Source organism: Stenella coeruleoalba (assembly GCF_951394435.1).
Source record: "Stenella coeruleoalba genome assembly, chromosome: 9".
Lineage (NCBI taxonomy): Eukaryota > Metazoa > Chordata > Mammalia > Artiodactyla > Delphinidae > Stenella > Stenella coeruleoalba.
The window spans coordinates 27,388,345-27,411,057 of record NC_137155.1 but is presented as its reverse complement, the minus strand read 5'-3'; the positions used below and the strand labels follow the sequence as shown (position 1 = coordinate 27,411,057).

The 22,713-nt window shown below is 36.5% G+C and overlaps 1 protein-coding gene and 1 long non-coding RNA gene across 2 annotated transcripts in view; one reads left to right on the top strand and one right to left on the bottom strand.

Annotated features, from left to right (window-relative positions):
• SEMA3D (semaphorin 3D) overlaps positions 1-22,713 on the top strand; it is a 207,120-nt gene that overhangs the window by 169,703 nt on the left and 14,704 nt on the right. The window contains exons 14-18 of the mRNA XM_079931570.1: positions 10,165-10,387; positions 12,472-12,560; positions 14,401-14,442; positions 16,776-16,933; positions 19,747-19,811. Coding sequence (XP_079787696.1) covers positions 10,165-10,387; positions 12,472-12,560; positions 14,401-14,442; positions 16,776-16,933; positions 19,747-19,811 — 577 coding nt within the window. The remainder of the gene's footprint in view (positions 1-10,164; positions 10,388-12,471; positions 12,561-14,400; positions 14,443-16,775; positions 16,934-19,746; positions 19,812-22,713) is intronic.
• Positions 17,015-22,713, bottom strand: part of LOC307191446 — a 119,152-nt gene continuing 113,453 nt past the window's right edge. Inside the window, exons 2-3 of the long non-coding RNA XR_013829781.1 lie at positions 18,593-18,631; positions 17,015-17,327 (exon numbers count right to left, since the gene is read on the bottom strand). This is a non-coding gene — a long non-coding RNA (uncharacterized lncRNA). The remainder of the gene's footprint in view (positions 17,328-18,592; positions 18,632-22,713) is intronic.

The window sequence follows — 22,713 nt, the reverse complement described above, 5'->3', positions numbered from 1 at the left end:
ATTTAAATATTTTAGAATTAGTTAATTGGCCTAATATAAAGGTAAAATGCCTCTTTTAAAAAATTAGGATTCATTATGAATATTTCTACCAAGGGCTCAAAATAGTCATCAAAATCCCAGAAAAATCATTGATGTAACCCATCTAATTCTACTGAGTTTTATCTTATGTGTGTTCTTGAAGAGAAAACAGCTGGTAGCCAGGCTTTCTGAATTCTCTTTTCATCTTCCTGTTATGTAACCTGATTAAATTTGGGAACCACACTTTACAGCCATGTCTATTTTCCCTTTCGTAATTCCTCAGTATGTTTCAGGGATGTTTCTGAACTGATTATAGGATAATCTCAACTTTGGTGGAAAAAACTTTCCGCAAGTAATATTATGATTTTCAATATTCACTTTTTAATTTTCTTTGAACATCAAAGCTGTACTTGTTATTTTTTTTAAACAGTAACATAGGGTGTAGGTACTCTTCTAAAGGCTTTTTAAATCTTAATGTAATCTTTATAATGACTCTATAAAGCAAATGCTATTATTATTAATGCCATTTTACAGATGAGCTATCTCAGGCACAGGTAAGTGCAGTAACTTGCCCATGGTCACAAAGCTAGTGAGTGATGCAACTGAGTTTTAAACCCAGATATCTTGTTGGTAGAGTCCAAACTCTGAGTCCTTGTACTTGGACACTACATTAAAAACTTTTTATGTTAAATTATATCTATTTTTCCCTTCAATGGAAGATCTTTTACTGAATATACATAGTATATACAATGATTATATGTGTGAAGGTTGTTTGAGTTTTTTGGTTTGTTTGTTTTTTGTTTGAGGAGGCTGATGAAACTTCACAGGGTTCTCTAGCTGGGGAAATTTGACCATACTAGGATTCTGGGATTAAGTGTCAGAGACTATCATATTCTGAGTTGTTTCTACATATGTTTATTCTAAAAAATAAAGACTGTGACCATTCAGGCCATTAAAAACAAATCTTTAATTATCTGGATTTACATGAGAAAGAATTTGGGACTGAAATCACCCACATTCATTACAGAAAATTATTTCCCTACCTATATACAGCAGTTGATTCTTATAATGCTAGAAGTTGATTATCAAAATGACCACCTGCCGATATATCCAGATCACATCTGACAGTGTAGACTGGAGATGCTGCAGAGGTGGCTGCTGTCACCACTTCCCTGCTCCTTCCTGAGAGACCTGTGAATGTCATGGGAGACTAAAGGCAACTCCCACCTTACATGACTCTGCTCGGAAGCACATGGGCACTTCTCTGATATGTGACCCCCGAATAGTAAAACATACATGTCAGTAAGGAGGGTTTTCATCAGTAAGGAAAGAAGCACCTCCTTATGTTAAACAGAGCAGCCTTTGCTGTTGGAATACTCAAAATACAAAGTGTTTACACTGTAGATATTTTCTTGAAGAGTTCAGAATTATCTAGGGAATAAGCTGTATCCAAACTACCAAAAATACTTTTCTTTCTTTTTAATAATTTAGATAAAAGGAAAAATATCATCAGGCATAAGGAAGTGCTATTTAACAAAATTATTCTTTTATCCTTTCTAAACATCATTATTCTCCTATGCTTTTGTGAATGTGTAAACACATTCGCATCTGAAGCTAAGCTTTGAGAATTATGCCTCGTAACTAATCTTTAATCCACAGCCCATACTCGGGCCACTGTTGGTAACTGAGACAGAAAGACAAAGTCTCCCTTAGGAAGACTCTGTTAGAACACTCTTTGATCAGGTACATTATGTTCTTTTATAGAATTTAGGGAAAGAAAAATATATCCTAGTTACTGTCAGGGATTATTTACCTTGCTTTATAGTTTCACTTAAAAGCAGCATTCTTTCTTGTTCTGAACTAAACTCAGATTGTGTCTACACTGGTTTTAGATGGGGAGCAACCACATAAGCCAGTTAAAAAAATTTATGTAAAGTAATATTACTGAGATATTAAATTTTTTTTTTTATTTACCATCTTTTTCCAATTGATTCTCTGTAAGAATAGTGATAACCACTCCCCCGAAAGGTTTGCAAGAGTATCGAGAAAGCTACCATAACTAAAGGGTATCAGTTATTTCAAAGTAACTAGCTACTTTTGTACTCTCTTTGAAATCTCTGTGACCACATTTGAAAATGTCTAAAATCGTATGTAAATGTGTAACCTTTGGCTTCCTTAATTCTTTGTTTTCAGTGATATCTTACCTTTTAGTTGCATACAATGCTTAGTCAGATTTTCCACATTATATTTTATATTTGGTGGGCTGGTGCTGAAGTTAGGAATATCATCTATCTGATATGAAAATCTGCTACACAAATAAGCTTTTCATAAACTAAGGTTACCATTTAAATAACTCTGTCATTTAATCACTGAAATTATATTTCACAGTGTATCAAGTAATGTCTCTTGTTAAGTTTGAGAATCTTAAGAACCGGAATGGATGAGAGACACAGCATAATTCACTCTCATTTTACAGAGGAGGAAACTTATGCCCAGAATAATAATTTTCTCAATATCATATCACCAAACATGGCAGAGTGAATAGGGATGCTGAAGTTTTCTGACCAGTCTTTTTTCCTTTATTCTTTGATATTCTCTAATACTCACCTATCCCCTAAATTCACCTGATTAATATGCTACTGAATGCTCTACCTAAAATTAACTGCATTTATTTTTACATATTCTCCTGACATACTTGCTCATCTGTTCTGTTTTGTTTTAAGCAGCCTAATTGTAGTAATTTTTGTTTAAGTGAAGCTATGAGTCTTATTTTCTACAAACCTCCAGCTCAGAAATTTTAGTCAAAAACCATCATTGAACCTGTCTTATGATCCAGACACAGTAATAAGGACTCATGTTATCTGTACATTCTTACAGACAACTTAATGGTGTAGATATTATTATCCCAATTTTATGGATAAGAAAAAGCCCAATGAACCTAAATGTCCATCAACAGATGAATGGATATAGAAGATGTGGGATTTATATTATATGTATAGTGGAATATTACTCAGCCATAAAAAATGAAATAATGCCATTTGCAGCAACATGGATGGACCTAGAGATTATAATCCTAAATGAAGTAAGTCAGACAGAAAGACAAATATCATATGATAACACTTGCATGTGGAATCTAAAAAAATGATACAAATGAACTTATTTACAAAACAGAAATAGACTCACAGACATAGAAAACAAATTTATAGTTACCAAAAGAGAAAGAGGGGGGAGGGATAAATTAGGAGTTTGGATTAACAGATACACACTACTATATATAAAATAGATAAACAATAAGGTACTACTATATAGCATAGGGAACTATATTCAATATCTTGTAATAACCTATAATGGATTCTGAGAAAAGAATATATATATATATGAATATAAATGAATCTCTTTGCTGTACACCGGAAACAAACACAACATTGTAAATTAACTATTCTTCAATTTAAAAAAATAAATAGAAAAAGCCAGTGAGGGTAAGCACATGCTCATGGTCTCATAGTTTTTAAAGTGGTGAGACTAGGATTAAATTTAGAGCCATGTAACTCCAAATCAAATGCCATTAACCCCCATGCCATTCTGCCTTCAAAGTGATAAAATCAAACAACCAAACAGAACCTTACATTGTTTCTCCAGAGATCAGTCTGTTCTCTGCAAAAATAATAGTGAAGTGTTGAAGCCTTATTGCACTTGGCATTTCTTTTATTGTAATTCAGGGGAACACATCTTACTTTAATCAAAGCATTGCTGAATAATTTGCTTTCTATGAAATGTCAGGATCTTTACTCTAAAAGCCACTTTCCACTTATGTTAAACATTTTAAATAGATTATTTTAAACACCACCTTTGCACTTACATTTTCTCATCCATGTTGCTATGGAGGTTGAATTCTTGGTTGTTCTCCCAGCAGTGCCTTCTGTTGACATTATCACTCCGGTAAATAAACATTAGAACATTCTGTGTGCCATAGCTACTTAATTTTTTTAGTTTGACAGACTTCTGTACTTCCTGTGATAAAAAGTCAAACCTAAACTCCTAGCCTTACAATGATATCATTACTCTACAATGTTAATAAGCCTGGAAATTCAAGAATACACAAGATCCGCTTACATTGAATTCCTTCACTTCAAGTGATTCTTCTGCCCTCTGGTGTCCAAACAGAGTCTCTGAACAAATTATATTTCGTTCAGATGGGCCTTACTGAACTGCTGGGTCTTGGTAATAAGTTCCAAGTGAAATGCAGTATGGAAGAATCTACCATACAATGAGTGATAACAGGTCAGATATAGAAACCAAACTGAGATCAGGCAAAAAAATCTAGGGAAGATTTGTAAAGGCAGAAGATTTTATTTTTGACATTTGATTTATTATTAAAAATTTACTCTGTAGTTTCATTCTGTGTTGATAAGGGGTTTTTAAGATTTATGCATAAATGTAAATATTAATACATGTTTACTTGAAAGTGAGCTTCAGTTTTTAAACTATTCTTTTATCAGAAAGGTGAGAAGAAAGGACTTTTTGAAAAAAATGTATTGTGTTAAGGACACTTATCGTGAGATCTCCCCTCTTACCAGATTTCTAAGTGTACAGTACTGTATTATTATCTACAGGCTGTAATGTTGTATAGCAGCTCTCTAGAACTTACCCAGTGTAATTGAAATTTTATACCCACCGATTGATGACTTCCCATTTTCCACTCCCCCGAGTCCCTGGCAACCACAGTTCTATTCTCTGCTTCTATGAGTTTGACTATGTTTTATATATATATATATATATATATATATATATATATATATATATATGTGGAATTAAGCAGTTTTTGTCCTTCATGGCTGACTTATTTTACTTAGTGTATTGTCCTCTGGGTTTAACTATGTTGTCACAAGTGGTAGGGTTTCCTTTCTTTCAAGACTGAATAATATTCCACTATATGTATAGACACTTTTTTAAAAAAAATTATTTATTTTATTTATTTATTTTGGCTGTGCTGGGTCCCCGTTGCTGTGCGCAAGCTCTCTCCAGCTGTGGAGAGCAGGGGCTACTCCCCGTTGCGGTGCATGGGCTTCTCATTGCGGTGGCTTTTGCCGCAGAGCACAGGCTCCAGGAGCGCAGGCCTCAGCAGTTGTGGCACGTGGCCTCAGCAGCCGTGGCGCACGGGCCTAGTTGCTCCACGGCATGTGGGATCCTCCTGGACCAGGGCTCGAACCCGTGTCCCCTGCATCGGCAGGCGGACTCTCAACCACTGCGCCCCCTGGGAAACCCTATAGACACTTTTTAAATTCCATTCATCAGTCAGTGAACATTTAGGTTGTTTCCACATATGGTATGAAGGGTTGTCAAAAAATTAAAAAGTAGAACTACCATATGATCCAGCAATCCTACTTCTGGATATCTGTCCAAATGGATTGAAATTGGGATCTTGAAGAGAGATTAGCACTCCCATGTTCATTTGCATCACTATTAACTATAGCCAAAATGTGGGGGTTTTTTTTGTTTGTTTGTTTTTTGCGGTACCCTGGCCTCTCGCTGTTGTGGCCTCTCCCGTTGCGGAGCACAGGCTCCGGACGCGCAGGCTCAGCGGCCATGGCTCACGGGCCCAGCCGCTCCGCGGCATGTGGGATCTTCCCAAACCGGGGCACAAACCCGTGTCCCCCGCATCGGCAGGCGGACTCTCAACCACTGCGCCACCAGGGAAGCCCCCCTTCTAGGTTTTTGATTCTAGAAAGGAGAAGCAGAGGCAGGACTAGAATCTGGGCCTCCTGACTCCAAGTTTCTAAGGGTGTATGACAAAACATCTCTACCATTTTCCTTTAACTGTATATAGGCTGTGTTTCTCTCAAATGGTGAAAGGCAGCTGATTCAAATAACAAATCAATCTCTTCAACTGGATTTCAGCTTTCTTTTCCATAGGGCCAACATTTGCTTTTAAAATGAGGTTCTCCAAATCCCAGGCTACTTACTCCATTCAGTCATGTTTTCATTTTTCTGGAATAGAAATTCTTCTAAAAAAAAAGAGAACCTTCAAAAAAAGATAGACTTACCTGTATATTTATATCTCTGGCCCTTCTAACTCATATTGAATATAGCATCTTTCTTTGCCCATATATGTTATAAACTGACTCTTAGAGGAATAAGTAGGGGGATAGGATGACACCTATTAAATTTGCATGTTTTACTTTATAAATAAAAATGAGACTTCTTTACACATTTAGCTTATTTTTCCCATTTTGCTAAAAATGAAAGCCCAGTTCAGTTGTGCCTCATGCCATGTCTTCCCTTGCACTGATCACCCCTCTGATTTGTTTAAAAGGAAACTGCAACCTGTAGAGAATAGCCCGAAGCAGCAGGGGGAGAAAACTTGTAACAGCTGTCTGGGGACCTGCCAAGGGGCAAAGTTCTCTCATTGGATAAAACCCATTTTTCTCCTCTTATCCATTGCTTCCCACTGCATGACTGAAGGCCCTCTGCAAACACGCAGATGTGCCAAGCATAACACGATCACACCTAGTCAGGGTGGCAGCCAGCCCTGGGAGATAGGCATGCAACCAGGGCTTATTGCCGCTGGGTTTACCCTTTCATCTCAGAGCTGCCTAGGCAGGTCCTTTTTTCTTCTGCTCTTGTGCTGGTATTGTTTCCAGCAACATACGGACATTTTAGAGTTTTGGTAATAGCTCGCTCTTTTTTTTTTCCCCCCTTCATATTTTAAACTGTCTTAGAGTTTTTTGAAACAGTAGGTGGAGACACAGATAAGTTCCCTGATTTATTTCTTACAGTCACAGGAGCTAAAGTGATGCAAGTCAGACAAACGTTAGAAAGCTGGAAGCAGAAATAAATTGCCCTCTACAGTATATTCAGATGGACTGAGTCAGCAGGTAGAACTTAAAGTACATACATACAGAGGAAAAATTCGTTAGATTTTTAATACCTGTGACGTATAGCTGCAATAGGAAAGTCTTCTAGGATTTGTGGAAGGAAAATAATTGAATATGGTTATTTAGATGTAGCATTTCCCCCACGCTTTCTCTTTTTCCTTTATGGAATTTTTCTCTCCTTCTTTCCATTTACCTGCATAAGATACTTGGCATCCCAAGTTTAGATCTGTGTGAGATGCAGCTATGATATCAAAGGAAAAATTCCACTGGTTTTTAATATTTGGTTCAAACTGTACAATCTTAAACCTCAGGGAGTATCTCTACCAAATCACTTTCATTTGTGAAAGCAGAGTGGAGACGCAGACCAGAGAGATCACACACAGCAACTTAGAGGATAAAGATCTTATCCAAACACTGGCAGCATGCCATGAGGAAAAGCTGCCATATGAAAAAAAAAACATTTTCAAAGATCATTTTATAATAGTCAGTAGAAGCCAGGTTTCCCTTCTCTTCTTTTTTTGTTAGATTTTATTACACTGAAACTTCTTTGTCAGACGTGAACAATGAGGAAAATTATCACGTTTGTTTCTTTGATGAATGTTCCTAGCTTCATTCACCTATCCTTTCTCACATTAAAATTTCTTATGGTTTGAAAATTTGATATAAAAAACTGACTTGAATGGCACGATGTTATTTCCTTTGAAATATTGGCTACTGCATGATTATAGCTACAAAGTCAAAAGAGATGTTTTTCTTAAGTTGGAGGGCTGTTTCAAAAATGTAATGCAGGCAGAAATCTTGCATTTGCTTTGATTTTAATAATAGACCCACCAGATAGTACCACAGGCATTATAAGCTATAAGCCCACTATGAATGGCCTTTGACTGAGTCTCAAACATGCAGCCTGTAATTGGGCAAGAGCTTTGTATCATTTGAGCTCCGTATCCATTTTGAGTTACAGCTTAATCTACTTAATATAGGGTTCCTAGCATTACTGAGTTGACAGATTTCACTTGGCTGAAAGCAAAGTGCTAGAAACAATGACTGAAGATACAGTCTTAGATCTTTAGACCAACACCCAGCTAGGAATATGATCAGTAAGTACCAAATGGCTAACATTCCAGGACATTTCTAACCTTTTTGGTGCAGACCTGGGACAAGTCAATAAAACTGATCAAGAAAAGATCAGTTTCTTTTCACATGCAAGATTCTTATGAAAGACAAATATATTCTCAAGCTATTTATAGAAAATTAACAGATTTTTTTTTTAAAGTACAACTCCTTTGCTATTTCTTGTAATTTAGTGAGCTATTATGATTTTATTGCTGTAAATTTGAGGTCAGGGTCATTTATTGTGACTAACTCCAGTATCTTTAGTTCCTTGAGAACGACGCTTGTGAATGCTTTGAGAAGCACAATTTCGAGCCTTGACAAGGTTCTAATTAGTGTTGGGTATAAGTGGCTCAGTTCAGTGGAGATTATGTTTCAACTTGTCTAAAAACTAAAACAGGGAGAAAGCAGCACTTTCTTGTAAACTTTGCTTAATATTACTCGTTTTCTTTTCTATGCCTGCATCATCCAGCTAAACTTTTCCATTCCAAGAGAATGTATCAGCCAATGAAGAATTCAAATGTGGTAACAGCATTGTTCTCTCTGAGATAACTTACTAAATTACAATATAATAAAATCATAAAATAGATTCAGTATGTGGGAGGGGAGATATTTGAAGTAATATTTTGAAGGGATTTATGAAATAATTCCCCTTTCATGTTTTGGGAGAGAGGCACATTGAATTCATACCAGTGTGAATGTTTTACTTTTACCACCAGGGGGCAGGGTATGCTAACTATTGAATTAGTGGATGTCAGAAGGCGCACAGGAAGCGCATTTTAGACAGAAGTGAAAAATTCCCTGAGGGTTTCCCCACAGATTCTTTAGGGGAAGTTGTTGACTTGCTCACAGTAAATTTTCACGCCAGTTATGAAAAACTAGATAATTATGATATCAAACTATTGAAGTTCTTTTACAAGTAATTCTATGACATGTTGATTTGTTCCATTTTATTAACAATCATGGTTTTAAGTTAAAACTGAAATTTTACATTAATTAAAGGAAACTGAAAATAATAATGTTTATAGATCACTTTCTTAATTGTTTCAACTCAAATTTCATGTACCTTTGCAAGAAAAGAGCTCACTTTGGGAACTTTAGAAAACACAGGTAAATGGATATAATTTAGAAATCTTTTTGGAGGAACATTGAGAAGCTTTAATAAGCATGATAATTTGTTTCATAAGGTTCTCTTTGATGATCATTAGCCATTCCATCTGCCAACAAGCAAAGACAGTTGTCTTTTGAGATCTGAGGCTAATTCAAGAAGAGAATAGTTCAAAAGACTAAAGAAATATCTAGCATGGGGGTTTTGTATTTAGTTTTCTGAAGTCAAACTTCTTGGAAGAAAAGATATGGATTGGAATTATCAATGTTTACTTGTGCTTATGCAACTGAAAAGTATTTCAAAAGCAAGAGCCCAACTGGACATTGATAAAAGATTTAAAATATGTGCACAATGAATGTTTTATTGAGGTATCAATGATATATAACATTAGTTTCAGGTGTACAACATAATTCGATATTTGTATATATTGAAAAATTATCACCACAATAAGTCCAGTTAACATCAGTCACCATACATAGTTACAATTTTTTTTTTCTTGTGATGAGAACTTTTAAGATCTACTCTTAGCAACTTTCCAATACACAATACAATGTTAGTAACTGTAGCCAACATACTGTACATTACATCCTCAGGATTTATAACTGGAAGTTTGTACCCTTTGACCCATTTTGCCCATCCTGCACCCTCTACATCTGGCAACCACCAATCTGTTCTCTGTATCTGTGAGCTCTTTTGTTTGATTCCACACGTAAGTGAAATCATACAGTATTTGTCTTTCTCTGTCTGACTTACTTCACTTAGCGTAATGCCCTCAAGGTCCATCCATGTAGCAAATAGTAAGATTTCATTTTTTGTGTGGCTGAATAATATTTCATTGTAATAATTAAGAATATTTTCGAAAGCAAAAACTGGATTTATATACACTGCAGGTAAGCCGCATTTATTTACATCTGTCAATACATGTGATTTCATATTGATCCTGGTGACCATTCCTTTAATATTATCAATGATAAGGCTTAAAAACTTTATTAGAAGTGAAAGTTTCTCAGATGTGTGAACAATGCCTTTACTCCCCTCCTCATTCCTTTTCAGTGTCCAAGCAAAACCTATGACCCACTGATTAAATCCACCCGAGATTTTCCAGACGATGTCATCAGTTTCATAAAGCGGCACCCTGTGATGTATAAATCAGTATATCCAGTTGTGGGAGGACCAACATTCAAGCGCATCAATGTGGATTACAGACTGACACAGATTGTGGTGGATCACGTTGTCGCAGAAGATGGCCAGTACGATGTGATGTTTCTTGGAACAGGTATGCTAGAGCCAAGTTATGCCTTCTTTCAAATGAATTTTTCATTATTAGACAAACAAAAACTTCAAAAAAGTTTACCGGCCAAAATCAAAATGAGTAACTATTAGCTAATACCCAGTCAGTGTTTTTTTTAAACTTGCATAACATGTGCTTTTAATCGACGACCATACATACCTCCCAGCCTCCATTAGTGTTATGTGAGATTTCAAAATATACTACTATATTACGACTGCAATGTGCCTGCTACAGATGAGGTGCTCAATACATATTTGTTGAATGACTATGGACTAAAACAAATAGGTAAAGCAAAGCTTCTCTATTTTCAAACTTCACATTTCCCTCTCTCTACAGAGATATTTGATGACCTTACCCCAGAGGAGCCCTTCACCCAATTTTGAGAATCACTGACTTAGGTGGCTTATGGTGGTTTCAAAAAAGTTAATCATTAATTTGTAAAGAACTTAAAGTAGAAACGACTTGGTGATTATTTTTCCTGTCCTTGAATTTTTTGGATTAAGTATCACTTTCATTATTAGAGCCCATTTTATTTATTTTTTTGGACTGCCAACTCAGTAATTATAAAATGATTACCTTTTTTTTCAAGGGAAAGAAATATTGCTTATTTGGTGCATCTCAAAAAACAAAAAGTAATATCTAATAATGTCCTTGAATTGTATTGGTAGTAAAGGTAACATGTATCATTAAAACAAAAGCACTACATCCTAGATAATGTTATGTAATTTGATGGATCACGCATTGCATAAAGAAATAGAAATTTGATGAGTTTTTAAGAAATGGACATTTTTATTGAAATGTTTTTAGGACTATAAAACAATTTTAGAATAATTTTATTTTTTAAAATATATTGGTTTTACAAAAGTTAAGTTTATTAGGAAGCGTCTGTGTGACAGACTCAGAGGACTTTAAGAACACCGGTTGTCAAACCTGATTATGTTGCAGATGGCAGTACCAAGGCCCAGGGAAAAAAGTAATACTTTCAAGACTACAGAGATTACTACTGAAGCGTCAAAACATGAAATAATTAGTCCTCCATTCTAATGAGCTTGGCTCCTAATTGCACTGCCCACCCAAAGCTCATTTCTAGTTCTTCAACATTTCAGGGTCAGAAAAGCCATTTAGCCACTAGGTGGTACTACCTAACTTTTACTTAGAAAATTATGAGGATACTAAGATAGATTGATTTTCAATTATGACATTCAGAAAATATATATTTAATATTTTTCAAAGATCCTAGGGTCATTTAAAAACAAATAATCCAGACTATTTTGTACAAATAGGATATTCCCATACATGTTAACCTACTTCAACCTCTGTGCTCAGAAGTTTAAAAGCAACTATTTTAAATTTATTTTTATGTGTAAGTCAGTCTATACATTAATTTCCAAATGGGATTTTTTTCTAAAATGTTCTTTTGATCGTCCTTCTGTAATAACATACCACCTTGTGGACTGCAATATATGATTAATCTTGTGATAATAGTTTAGTTCTTTTAAATTGAACTAAAATCATTTGACAAAATTTTATTTTCTAGCCCATTAATTATATTTCTGTAAGTAAAATACATTTTATGAGTGAGCTACTACTTCCCCCATGTAGATAGCTTCAATGATTTCTCTTACATTTGTTAAGATTATTAAAAAAATATATATTTATCTTTCATGGTGAACTGGATAAGTACTGAATAAATATTTCTTACATTGAGAGAGAAAATTTGTTAATATATTTTAACCTTTTAAATTAAGTTCCAAAAATGTTGTTCCTCTTTTGTTACCCTTTCAACTAATTTTTAAAGGAGACATCTCTATTCCTTGTGTTAGGAATACCCTCTGAATGTGTGTCTTTTAATATTTTCTTTATAAATGTGTTTATGAGCTGAAAGCTATAGTATTTCAAAAGGGGAGGATCATATACATTAAGCTTCACTTCTCGCATGCTTTGTTTAACCTGATTGCTTGAAAGGCATTGAAAAAAAAATGAGGGGAGCCATGTGAAGGTTGCTAGGAGAATGCTTAACTAAACATTGAAGTAGAAACAACAGGATCGTGTGTAATGTATTTTTTCAGACGTTGGAACAGTCCTAAAAGTTGTCAGCATTTCAAAGGAGAAGTGGAAAATGGAAGAGGTAGTACTGGAGGAGTTACACATATTCAAGGTAAGACTTAGGCCAGAGTTCCGGGAGAAGCGATGGTGAACTTGAGCAGTTCTTATATAGGACATGTTCGTGTCAGTACGTCACCACTCTTTCTGAAGAAGTCTTTTCAATTAGCTTCTTTATTTTTCTTTTCCTTAAGCGAAGGAAAAAGTTTTAAAAGCAACTAAGAATGGGACTCATTTTCCCCTGCAGAAATATCACTGAACTTGGGGCTCCTGGGTTGCCCCTCATGACTGAGTTCTCTAAGCATATGTTCAGACAAATCACCACGGTAGATGAAAGCCTAGGGTCTCTTTAATATCCAGATGCTTTTCTACTTTATAAATTTTACTTTTCAATTTTTCCTCAATTGAATTTAAGGAAACTGGAAGAGTGTATAAATCACGTGTCCCTGCATTTCTGTAAGGAATTCTTTTTTTTAAGTTGCTTGATAGTAAGTCTTTATGCATGCTAAATTCCCCTCAACCACCAGAAGAGTTAGTAGATCTAAAATAATAGTTCTCCAGATTTGGGGAATGTCCTTAGACTTTTAACAGTAGTAAATTTGAACTGTGGCATTCTTTGTAGACCTTCAATGAAATTCAATTTAGAGTTATTTTCTAAAATGAAATTAGAAATAAAATTGCATTTCTTAGAAGAGCTTTTTAAAAATATGCTGTCTTTTATACCATTTTTTGTTGAGACAGTTTATTAAAATAGACTGTTACCATGTAAACTTCTATTGCCTTAAAAGAGAGTAGAGCTCTCTGCTGTGAGGGGCTCAAGTTAATTAACGGACTGGGTTCCCCAGGATCCTGTTTACATTGTGATGATAATAGTGGTCCAGGAGTTAACAAGAACAAGACCTGCTCTCTGGACTCTACCAGAAACAAAGTCGTGGGTAGTTCCTGAGGGAAAAGCCAATGTCAAATATAAGTGCGAACCCAGAGGGCAAAAATAAAGCTTCCGTGATACCCAGAGGCACATTAGACTAAGTCTACTCAGGGGTTATTACTGACCAAGAGGAATTGTTTGGATTCCACTGTTAAGATTAAATAATCACCCTGTTTGCTTAATTCATTAAAAAAAGTTATTGGATAGAACTTTCTCATTTAACATTTCTTTTCATTTTTTTCATATATTTTCTTAAAGTTTTAATATCTGCTTGTGTTTATTACTTAGTAAATATTGGCTGGTGAGAAATGAATAGTCATATATATAGAGAGAGACATAGACGATAGATAAAAAAATGCTTAAACATTCCATCCTTTTTAGTTTGGCAGCTTTTGTGTTCATGTTTTAAATTTTGTATTGCACGCATAGAGGCTTGTTTTCTACACATAAAACTTTCATGTTGTGAAACCACGTGCATCGTATCTTGCAGTGTTTTATAAAGAATATGCTCATCCACGAGAAGCACTATAACTTTTTAGAATTTTACTACTTGAACAAGTTTTTGAACTACTGATCTAAGTAAGCAGAAAGAGGCAATAAATAATTATGGAGATGTTCTTGTCAACACTAGTTTGAATTATATGGAAGCAGTTAAGATAAGCAGAGTCAGAAGAGGGAGAAACCTTGTGGGTAACCGGGAACAATTTTCAGTGCAGAGTGTCTCCTCATACATTTAGGTAATTTTTCTTTAATAAGATTTAAAAATAACTATTTTGATACTTTTTATTAAGGTTGAATCACTACACATGGGAAGGAAATAGCAAACATTAAGATCTTTTTCTCCTCTATATATAACAGAGCCTTGAAGTTTACTCCAATTATCCTTGGTACACAATAAAACAAAATATTGGCTACTCTAAAAGATTGTTCATGATTATCTTTATTAATAGTTAAATTTTATTTTCAGCATTCATCAATCATCTTGAACATGGAGCTGTCTCTGAAGCAGGTATTTTCTAATTTTTGTGTAAAAATTAGCCACAAAAGCAAGACTGTTTGCATCAAACTTTATTTTAGGGAAAATCCATTGAAACTAGAAGTTAAATTATAAATAGTGTAAAAAGCTTTAGATTATTTGTTTCTTTTATAACTGATTATAGGGCATTGTTTCTGCCTTGCCTTAGGAGACAGGGGACCCAATTCCATTAATTGAATAATACATTCTCCCCTTCCTTTGGCTCTTGAAAATTGAGCTCACTTTCCTAGTCTCATGAGAATGTCATTCTGTCAAGGCTGTAAAGTAATTCATGTAGAATACTAGCCCTAAACATTAAAGATGGTTTTTAATCAGCGAGTCTACGAGTTAGACTATGGACTGCAATGGCAAACAGCCCAATAGTCACATGGAGCTGGAAGGCAAAGGAGCATGCTAACAAAGTAGACCAAGAATGGAACCGCGTTCTGGGGAAACAGAGAGGAGACGAACTGGTGTAAAAGGGAGCCAGGGGAGCGGGAGAGACCGGCAACTCGAGCTATGAAGGATGCTGCAGGTAACCAGATAAATAAACAGAAGGATGGGACGGGGAAGCATATGCCGAGTAGAAGAGAGGGCCCTTTGAAAAGGCATGAAGAGTGAAAGACTCGAACTTATTCTAATAAGTTTGTGTACAATTGGAGCAGACAGCATAGCTGCACTCGAGGGGCAAGGAGGCTAGAAAGGAACCTGGGGAAGTAAGACAGAAGAAGAGTAGACACATCCTTCCATGGATGCCCTCCTGAGCTGTTGAACAAGTTTATCCGAGACAATGAAGACCTTTAAAGACGTTAAGCAGGCGGGTGTCATGATAAGATTTTCCTCTTAGAGAGAGTAGCCTGGCGTGGCAGTGTGGAAGAGGGGTTGAGTCCTGGGGTGGAGGTGAGGGTTGCGGGAAAACAAGGGTGAAGCCAGCTGAAACGGTAAGGCCACTTACAGGTCATCGAGGAAGGAGATGATAAGGACTGAGAAAAGGCAAGGGGCAGTGCAGAGCGAGGCAGAAATGGATTTGAGAGCGCCATGTAAGAGAACGGAGAGATAAGGTGGCAGACAGACGGAGTGAGAGTGAAAGAAGATTCAAAGACAACTCCCAGATTCGTGCTGGGGGCGACTGGGATGGTGTCTCTTGGTCAGGGTAGGGTAGGAAGACTAGATTTAGGGGAATCAGCGTGTGCGTGTTTATGTTGTTTTCAAAATAACTCTTGAGCCTTTGTACAGGAAGAAGAGTAAAGATGAGAATCGCAAAGAGGGAAACCCAATGTTCAAGGCAAAGGAAGGAATCATCAAAGGAAACAGAACTCTAGGCAGAAATAAAGAGGGAGAACAAGAGAAAGGGAAGAGACTTTCAAGGAGGCTTTAGTCTTACTGGTATCAAACGCTAGAGAATTATATAGTAAAATACTAAACAAAGTCCACATTTAGCCTCCAGGAGGTCTTAAGTGGGTGGTAGGGGTGTAAGACAGATTTCTATAGGTGGAGTCCGTGTACGTTATTTGTGCCAATATCTATTTCTCAGATTTTTTTTCCCCTCCATTTAAAGTTTGGCATGTCCACTAGACTTGACCGTAAGTTACCTGAAGGCACAGACTATGGCTTATTCACTTGTTATCATCCCTCCCTCTGCCTCCACCACATACCCTCAAGTGAATACATGTAGGGAGCAGTGCATTATTTTCAGGACTTATTTTCAAAATGTGATTCTATTTACTGAGTTTGTCAGTATCCTGCAGGCTTTCACGTGTGATACAGCATCCCACAAACCTCCTTAATACTTTCTTCATAGTGATAGCAAATACTTTCTCTCTCACTTATCACTCAACTTCCTTCAGGGATCCGTACTTCATTAACAAATGAAATGGTTAGTTAAGATCACAGGAAAGTTTTTCATAAACCTCTTTTCAGTCAACTCTTATATAAGAAGCCATGGCAGGAGAAGACCCATCAGTGTTGCCTATAGCATCTGTGCTTGATATAATCTACCAGAGTGTATTTTCAACTACTAAGAAAGAATCTGACATCTTAATTCCTCAGTCTAGCAGCTGGTTTTTGACCTTCTTAAATTACTGCCAAGGTTACTCTAGCTCTCTAGAATGCCGTCCAATTCTGTGTCATCATCTTCAAACCACCATCCAACCAGGGATAGAAGACCGACTTATCTTACTCTCCCTTATGTTTCTGTGCAAGTGTTTATAACAGGCAGGGTACCCGAGGAGACAGATTTAGGTCTGTGATGTGGTATTCAAGAAAGGGAAGTTCTTAAGACTCGTCTGAAAGATGCTTCTAATGCATTTGTTTTGCCTGATTTGCAGCAACAGTTGTACATTGGTTCCCGAGATGGACTGGCTCAGCTCTCCTTGCACAGATGTGACACTTATGGGAAAGCTTGTGCAGACTGTTGTCTTGCCAGAGACCCCTACTGTGCCTGGGATGGAAATGCATGCTCTCGCTATGCACCCACTTCAAAAAGGTGAGAGGCACATCAAATTAAGATGAAGCCTTGCTTTTCACACAATGAATATCTTACACGAATACCTTCTCTTGTAGTTTAAAGAGAAAACATATAGAGAACATGGTCTGTGGTAGGAATATTACAATCTAAATGTTTTAGAGTTTTTCATACAGCTAAATTTTGAAGGAGGATAAAACAGAATGTTCTGAAATCCGGAAATGTGGAAGTCTTACCAAACCAGTTTTGTTTGATGCACAGCAAGCCAAACGTGGAGATGCCAAGATGTGCAGCAGGGAACGGGTTTATTCACAAAGCAGTCAAGCGGGGAGATGGGAAAAACAAGTCTCAAATTCGCCTCCCCAAAGGCGAAGGACTGAGGATACTTATGGGAGAAAGCTGAGGCGTGGGGAGCCTGGGGAAGGTTAATTGGAGATAAGAAAAAGGTGAGGTAATCATCATTCTACGCAGATGAAACTAAGCTACAAGCTTCTTCCTGGGATGCCTGCTCTGAGCATGGAGTTTTTGGCCTCTGATGTCAAAAGGTCACTGGACACTCCCATGTGCCCAGAGGGAGGGTCAGTGGTCCTAACCAGTCTTAACCGGCTAGAGCTCAAACTGAACACAGCTGACTCCAAGTTCCTAAACAACTTGGGCAAACATCCTGTTTAGGTTACCTGAGGCTTGGAGGACACGCAAGTTTTATAGCAACAATTAAAGCAAGCTTGACTAATGAAGGCAGGTCACAGGTTTCATGGATTTAACTGATGATAACCCTCAGTTTCAGAGCTTTAAAAAATTCTGATAAATTGTTTATATCCTTTTTCTTCATCTTTGTCTAAAAGCATGAAAAGTTTGCTTTCTTTACTACTCTACCCTTTGTATATTCTTCCCTTATTTATAAATATGTATATACTCGTAGTTACTGTTTTACAAATAATGTGTAAATATGTTTTTGTAACAGTGTAGATTATATACAGCCCACAGCACATCCCAGTGATTCTGTATAATTTTGCTTTTACTCCAACTTGACCAATTTCTGCCACCCAGATATGCTTAAATATCCAACTACATCCTGCTGTTTGTAGTTTCTTGCTTTATGTGCTCTTAAAAATAATGCTATTCTGGGCCAACAGTACCCAGCTAGGAATTTATTTTACACACATGGGCAAAAAAGTACCACAAATTATATGTTTGACTGTCATTTCAGCACAGTTTTCAATAGCAAAATTATTGGAAACACCCTGAATGCTCATTAATATGACTGATGGTGGCTGAGTATATTAAAATATCATTATTTTAAAGTGTGGTTTATAGTAACACTATTTTCTAAAGTATTGCCCAAAGTATATTTTATTCTACATAAAATGTCAGCAAATTGTATGTGGTATTTTTTTTTTCATCTTTAGGTCTTAACAAAATAAGGTAACAGGTGAGCATATGTTAGTCGCGCTACTACATATGCACTTTTATTTTTTTGAATGTTTACTGATTTGTCAAATTGCAAATTCTAGTGATCACAGATTGAATGTATAGTACAAAAACAGATACTATTCCAAGACCTTTTTATATTCCCTGAAATCTCTGAATTAAATGTAAGTGGGGAGATACCATTATTTCAAGTTTAAAGTAAAAAGTCACAACATTTTTGTTATAGTTTTTGACAAAGAATATACTCACCCTAGTTAGTCTTTGGGGAGTGCTTTTCTTTTCAAGAACCTAAAAAACAAGAATGCTCATTTAGTTGGTAATGAACCTTCAGTTTGATGAATTGATCCTGTTCCTTAAGAAGCCAAGATTTAAAAACATTCTTGACCTTATGTACCTTATACCATCATAATTTTTTCTTCTTGTATTTCTCAAGACTGTATCTCTGATCTTGCAGACAAGCCACTGTGATGTTCTCCCTTACCTAACAATGTCCATGTGAGCCAAAAAATGTGTATGATAAATGAATCTCCCACAGGGCTGTCATCTGGTCAGCATGCCCCTTAAGGAACACCCTACATATCACAGACTGTTTACTGTGACATCTAGGATCTCTGATGTGGCAACATAAAATAACCAAAGCAAATGAAACTGTACTCCGAGTGTAAGACTTATTTAACTTAGATGTGGCAGATCTTTACTTTTTTTATGCAGTAGTTACTATTTTCTCTTAAGGAAAATATGTGACAATAATGTACAAGGCCATTATTTTATTATTATCATTATCACTACTCTCAGAGAAACAATGTGAACTATGTGTCAGTAGATAGAAATAACATCTAGCCATTAGGCCATATCAAACTTGTACTTCTGTTTCAAATGATATTTATCTCGTTGTTTAATCACGTCAGTATAATAATGAATCTTCATATGATAAGGCATTTTGTATTTGTGTGTACTTTCTTACCCACTGACTAAAGCTCTTTTATATCTTATTACTTTTCCCTTGGCTGACTGAAAAAAGAAGGTACAAATAGTTACCCCCATAGGAAGTATATAATAACTGGACTGTATTTATATTCAGCCTGTTCTGTTGAATAATTTGTCAAAAGCCAGAGAAAAAGAAAACTGGGGTAGTTAAATGAAATTCAGATCATCTTATTACCAAAACAGGATTTATTCTGAAATAAAATTCAGATCATCTTATTACCAAAACAGGATTTATTCTGTTAGGACTCTACCACTAGTATTATTTGAATTAATGTTAGAGTGATTGGAATATTGACCTGCATTTAAGTTGAGCAGTAAAGCATAATTCTGCTTCTGCTACTGTTATGAGTGTTAGATGTAGACTTTGTATATCTCAGATATCATGCTTGACGTTCTATTTAATCCCTTTTGCACAGGCGAGCTAGACGCCAAGATGTGAAGTATGGGGACCCAATCACCCAGTGCTGGGACATAGAAGACAGTAAGTATAGGTTTAATATGCTTTCCTCCCACTGAAAATTTTAAGCCTGGTCTTTGTGTGTCTTTTTTATTATACGAGTTAAAACACCTACTCATTTTGTGTAATGCTTGCATTCTGGAAAAGCAATAGGAGGTTTTATAAATCAACCCCCTGTTCACGTGCCTAAGTGGTAATTCTTTGTTATATTTGCTTCATATGGCTTTTAAAATTCCTATACCTTTTTTTTTCTTTTTTAATGCCTTATCCATCCTTGTAAAGTTTGAAACTGCTATTAGAGATAAAGCAGAATATAGTCCAAAACATACGGACATTTAGAGTAAACTCAAAGAGACCCTCCTAGAAAAGTTTGATAAAAGTGTTGGACTTACTAGAAAGAAATTTTAGGTAGCCTGTGCATTATTTGTATTCACTTATTAATTTGTGTATCTATTCAATCAGTAAATATTTATTAAGTGACTTCCATGTGCATGTAATTGTCCCGGATCTACTTTGAGAGAAAAAGCTCTTTAGAGAACTTACAATTCTTTGGGGAAATGTCATAAGGCACAATTAGTGATGTGGGAGTTTAGCAAAAACAGAGGTCACCAGAGGCTGTACTGTTCAGAGAAAATGTCATAGAATGGAAGATCTTGAAAGTCTGAGTGTGAGAAGGGCAGAGTGGAGAATTGAGAGGAAGTCTGTTGAGTGACTCTGATAACAAAAAAAAATCTGTAGAAGTATATATTCCAGAGCTTTAGTTACTTTCCACTCCCAGGCTCTGCCTTCAGATAGAAAATATATGCACACGCACACACACACACACACACAACTGGAAGAAGAAATGAACTGCCTTTCCATCATCATATTGTTAGTAACCACCTACCACTGAATAAACAACCCAGATTTCATAGTCTATAACTGCTGGTCTGGCAGAGTTTTCTTTTTTAAAAACAAAACAATTATTTCTAATTTATAATATCATTCTTCTGAAAAATAAACTCTAGTCCAGAATAGTACGTTTGTCTTCCTGTTCTAATGTGTAGGTGACTCACTGTAATGTATGGTGTTTTATTTAGCGATCATTACTGTGTGCTATGCACAGTTTTTCACATGTGCACATGAGATTAGGAGGGACTATTTTAGGTACTGAGGATATGCTAATGAACATAAAACAATCTGTGCATTCATGGATCTTACATTTAAATGTGTTAGGGGAGGGAGCAGGCAACAAACATAAAAACAAGTAAAATATATGCCATGTCATATAATGATAAATGTTATAAGGACTTATAAAACACCATTGCTTACTAAGGCACTCACAATTACTGTGTCCACTTCATCACAGCCCATTCTTGTTATAGCCCATTGCACATTTCCTTTTCATCATCACCACTCTAACCCAATATATTCTTTGTCAAGATCACCAGCAGTTTCCTCCTTGCCAAATCCAATGGCCGCTTTTCCGTTCCCAGTTTTACTTACTCTCTAGCTCCCTCCTCCGTGGAACACTTTCTTCACTAGGCTCCGTGCAGTGATGTGCTGGAGCCAGCTCTTATGGCCCCATGAGAGCTGACTGTGTATTACGGAGGAATTTTGTGAGCTGAGTTTTAAACCACTGGTAGCTTGAATCAGCCGTGGCAGGAGTGTTTACACCAGGAAAATCGGCAAGCACTACAAATAAGGGCTTTTTGTTTTCAGAGATGGTCTCCCCAGCACCCCTCTGCTTCACGGCACCACGGGGAAAACTTCTGGTTTTTCTCTTACCTTACAGGTTTCTCCTTCTGAGTGTTCTTAACTTTCCTTTTCATCCTGCCATCTAAACATCCAGTCTCTGTATATTCACTCCTTAACGCCATCCATTTCAATACTATCAGAGGCAATTTTTTTTTAGTTTTTTTTTTTAATTGAAGTACAATGTTGATTTACAATGTTGTGTTACTTTCTGGTGTACAGCAAAGTGATTCAGTTATACATACATATTTATTCTTTTTCATATTCTTTTCCATTATGGTTTATTTATTTTTTTTTCTTTTTTTTTTTTTTAAATAAGCTGCCTGGTTTCTTGATATCTCTCCTTGTATGATTCTTTTTTTTTTTTTTTTTTTGCGGTACACGGGCCCCTCACTGTTGTGGCCTCTCCCGTTGCGAAGCACAAGCTCCGGACGCGCAGGCTCAGCGGCCATGGCTCACGGGCCCAGCCGCTCCGCGGCATGTGGGATCTTCCCGGACCGGGGCACGAACCCGTGTCCCCTGCATCGGCAGGCGGACTCCCAACCACTCTGCCACCAGGGAAGCCCCCATTATGGTTTATTACAGGATATTGAATATAGTTTCCTGTGCTATACAATAGGACCTTGATGTTTATCCATTCTGTATATCATCATTTGCATCTGCTAATCCCAAACTCTCAATCCATCCCTTTGCCGTCCCCCTCCCCCTCCCCCTTAGCAACCCCAAGTCTGTTCTCTGTGTCTGTTTCTGTTTCATAGATAAGTTCATTTCTGTCGTATTTTAAATTCTACATATAAGTGATATCATACGGTATTTGTCTTTCTCTTTCTGACTTACTTTGCTTAGTATGATAATCTCTAGGTCCATCCATGTAGCTGCCAACGGCATTATTTCATACCTTTTTATGGCTGAGTACTATTCCATTATATATATATACACCACATCTTCTTTATCCATTCATCTGTTGATGGACATTTAGGTTGCTTCCATGTCTTGGCTATTGTAAATAGTGCTGCTGTGAACATTGGGGTGCGTGTATCTTTTCAAATTATAGTTTTGTCCAGATATATGCCCAGGAGTGGGACCATAGGATCATGTGCCAACTCTATTTTTAGTTTTTTGAGGAACCTCCATTCTGTTCTCCATAGAGGCTGTACCAATTTACATTCCCACCAACAGTGCAGGAGGGTGC